This window comes from Microtus ochrogaster, chromosome 16, assembly GCF_000317375.1.
Source record: "Microtus ochrogaster isolate Prairie Vole_2 chromosome 16, MicOch1.0, whole genome shotgun sequence".
NCBI lineage: Eukaryota > Metazoa > Chordata > Mammalia > Rodentia > Cricetidae > Microtus > Microtus ochrogaster.
In genome coordinates this window covers 55554095-55557998 of record NC_022018.1, presented here as the reverse complement: position 1 = coordinate 55557998, position 3904 = coordinate 55554095, and the positions used below count along the sequence as shown (strand labels likewise).

Genomic DNA, 3904 nt, shown 5'->3' with positions numbered 1-3904 from the left:
AAAAAAAAGCTGCAAAAATCATTTGGATCCAACAGGAATGCAAGCAAGAATGAAGGACCAAAGGCATTCGAGAGAGTGCAGGGTTTAGAAGATCTAAGACAAAGCCAGTGTCCACGAATCTTGTGCCATACATGGTATATGCTTGAGTCCTTCCATTCCAATCTCCATTTTCTGAAGGGCTGATGGTAGTCTACCTCAAGATGATATAAAGAAGCACTTCTCCCCCTCATCCCTAAGCCCTAAGCCTGTACAGCAGGTATGTAATGTTTACTGAGTGGGACAGCAGCAGCCACCAAGAATATAAACTGTGAGAAAAAGCAGAAACAAAGTGAACCCCTTATCCTGGTAAGAATCAGAAATCCTGGACACTACTGAATAGTGTGAACTTTGAACTATGTCCACAGTGTTGATTATTTTTCTCTGACAAATTATATACACCTATCACCCAGTTTTCTTCCCTGAAAGGTTTCTGTGGCTTAGTTTGAATGAAATGAGCCACTTTAAGCCAATGGTCTAAATTCTATTCAATTCTATAAAGGATCGAAACAAATTCAGTTTTTTTCCTTCAAGCTGCATACTGTCTAATAACAGAGCAAAGACGTGAACACAAACCACTATAAGGAGGAATGTAAAAGTGCTGCAAATTTCAAAGTAGAGGGATGGAAAACAAAGGGAAGGTCAGTACTTTAGAAAGCAAGGTAGGGCAAGACAGGGACAATGGAATGATTAGGAGAGGAAGGGCTGGTCTGAAGTGGGCAGGACCCATTAGTCATGGTGTTAGAAGGACACTCCAGGTGACAGGAACGGTGTGCGAGGCACTGAGGCAGGGAAGTGTTCAGGGAAGGGTGTGGTTGGAACCCAGGGCGTGGGGAAACAAGTTATGCAAAAAGACATCAAAGAAGATTGGGATTAGATCAAGGAGGGCCTAGATAAAGGTTTGGTCCTGTCCTTTTAAAAAAATTTCTCCTATAACCAATGAAGAGTTATGTAAGTCTTTTGATATCAGAGCGACATGATCAGAGCTACACTACACTTTCTTTTGAGAACAGAATCATAGTGTTAGGTTGGCATCTATTTGGTTTGTGGCACTGACCTGGCTGTACGTTCCCTGGTAGAAGACAGGGTGTGCCCTCCCATATTTCTCTTCAAAAGAGTGCATAAATGAAACAATGTCCCCAACAGGGTCAGTGACCCGGCTGCGAGGGTCAGGCCGTATAAAACGAAGAGCAAACCTGGGGAGGAAGGAATAAATATCACATGAATTGGCTTCCTGCAGTGCATATGGAGTGGGCCAGTTTGTACAGACGTTTATCACAGAGCCAGAGCCGTGGTAGCAAAGGGACATGAATGGTCAGTGAGTGGGCCATCAGACCTGAGGGTAGACCTGGCTCACAGCCACAAAGCTGCCAAGTGTTCCACTAACTGCTCAAGAAGAATGCACACACTAGGACTATAACATTCCAACACTGTCCTAACCCACTGTGAGTGTTTTCTGCAGAAGGGCTGGGGAAGGAAGATCACAACCTTTGATACTGTCTAACATAGCAGCCACTAACTATTTATTTATAGCTATTATATATTTAAATACATTAAATTAAATATAGGTAAACTCAGTGCCTCAGTTACACCTCCATGTTTCAAGTGCTCAACAGACATATGTGGTTAGTCATTTCCATACTCAACAACAGAGACAGATAATTTGTCTTAGTCAGAAAGTGCACAGGACAAACATTGCTCTAAAGTAGACGCCTCTTTCTGCATCTTCCTACTTGCAGCTTCCTCTCCTTTATGTTCTTCTGGGAGTCTGATTTTCTTAACTTACACTCTCTCAAGTTATCAACAGGGACTTCAAATCTAAACGCAGTCAGAACTTATTTGTTCTTCAAAGGAGCAGGTAAATTTGGTTCATGTGTCTGCATCCATGGCATCCATGGAAGGAGTCGTAAAACTGATACACATGTGGCTATTTTAGATTCAGGGATGCACAGCCTAATGGGCCTATACATCTATTCCTAAAAAGCCTAAGCTATCATACTGTACCTTACCCTTTCTTTATGCTTTGGGTTCCCACAGAAGGTAGTAGGGTGAAGGATGAAGTGGTACATTTCACATTAAGTTGCCTGAATGACACCATTGCATTAAAATTAGTAAAAACATGCCATGCATATTTTTCTAAGGAAAGCAAACAATATTCATTTACTTAAATTTTTATCAAGAAAAAGATGACTACACTTTTTGCCTATTCTTAATAATTTAACAAATTCTCCATAATTTTTCCTGAGTCATCAAACCAAATTCATCAATATAAACATTCCAAGAAAATTAAAGACATAAAATGTAATTACTTCTATATAGAAGGAACAGTTACCAGTGCTTCAAAAGGCTGGTAGTTTGACTGTTTTTCTGGAAAGATTATTTTGGGTTATCTCTTTTTAAGTATCCAAATTCTAGGAAGGGTAAAGGCTTTAAGTCTACTGTTTCTCAGCCAGGCGGTGGTGGTGCACACCTTTAATCCCAGCACTCGGGAGGCAGAGACAGGTGGATCTTTGTGAGTTCGAGGCCAGCCTGGTCTATAAAAGCTGGTTCTAGGACAGGCTCCAAACAAACAAAACAGCGTGCACCACCACAGCTGGCTGGCTTTCTTCTGACAGTTTTTAAGAAATATTTATCTTTATTAAGAATTACTGCCAGAAAGAGCTGAACTGCCTGCATCCATGGTCAGCTCTCCAGCACTTAAACAAGACTCAAGAGTGCTGAAACCACCAAGAAGACAAATGTGCAGTAAAAGGACCGCTAGGATTACAGGTGAGCTGCTGGGCAGGACTGATTTAAATTGAAAGTGTCTGGTGATGGTTAACTGTAAAGAATGGGCCTTAAAAGTCTGTTAAATCCTGATCATGCTTCAGAACGTGCTAACTGTATGTTCTTGGAACTGTCTTATGTTAGTCTCTGAAACTGTTTCATAAAATCAAAGAAACAATACAACCTTCATCTCTTAGGACTACTGACAAAATTAAGATATAAATAAGAACTACAACCAGCATTGTATCTACCACAGAACAAACATCCAAGAAATGGCATGGCCCATTTTTCCAGACTTCCCCCAGGATATTCTGATACTGTCAATGAGGCAAAAAACACCACTTACCCCTGTACCCCTCAGGTTTGTTTGTAGAACAAGCCCAAAAAAGCATCCTGCTGTTTATTAGTGAGACCACTTCAGGTGCACAGAGCGTGTTGCTATGGAACAGGATGAAAACAACATAAGAACATCTCACCAACTAGAAAGTGTCAGAAAAAAAGAAGGCAGAAAAGAAAGAAAATAACTCATCTACTTACCGGCAGAACTCATCGGAGTCCTGGTGATCATCTCCATGAAGATAAACCAAAAGAAACCGAAGTTCCCGCTTGGCATCGTTAAGTGCCTGCGACAGACAGAAGATCACCACTCACTATTAATATCCTGACTTTTATTTAGGTTAAAGGTCCAAATGGATATAACTATGTATTAATGGCGACCAGAAAGCTGGGGAGGGAAATGGGGGGAAAGAAAAGCAAGAGACTGAGTACTTCTCAGGCTTCTACCTTTACACCCACCCCTGGCATTTTCTCCCTATGAAAAGTCCAAGTCAACAAATTTTACTGAAAAAGGTTTTAGTGTTGTTAGATTTGCACTGCACCAGGCACAAGAGAGCAGACAAGGCAACACAGACAAGTGAGAGAAAGTCAGCTGTTTTAGGCTTAAAGATAAAAACAGGAGACTGTAACTATCTATGTAAAAGATACTTTGCAGCTATAAAGTTCTTGTTAATAGCTGGGCGATGGTGGCGCACGCCTTTAATCCCAGCACTCGGGAGGCAGAGGCAGGCGGATCTCTGGGAGTTCGAGACCAGCCTGGTCTACA

The 3904-nt window shown here is 41.4% G+C and overlaps 1 protein-coding gene across 1 annotated transcript in view; it reads right to left on the bottom strand.

The window, feature by feature from the left end:
* The window catches only part of Faf2 (Fas associated factor family member 2), a 46426-nt gene that overhangs the window by 10586 nt on the left and 31936 nt on the right, over window positions 1-3904 (bottom strand). The window contains exons 5-7 of the mRNA XM_013349153.2: window positions 3340-3425; window positions 3149-3240; window positions 272-305 (exon numbers count right to left, since the gene is read on the bottom strand). Coding sequence (XP_013204607.1) covers window positions 272-305; window positions 3149-3240; window positions 3340-3425 — 212 coding nt within the window. The remainder of the gene's footprint in view (window positions 1-271; window positions 306-3148; window positions 3241-3339; window positions 3426-3904) is intronic.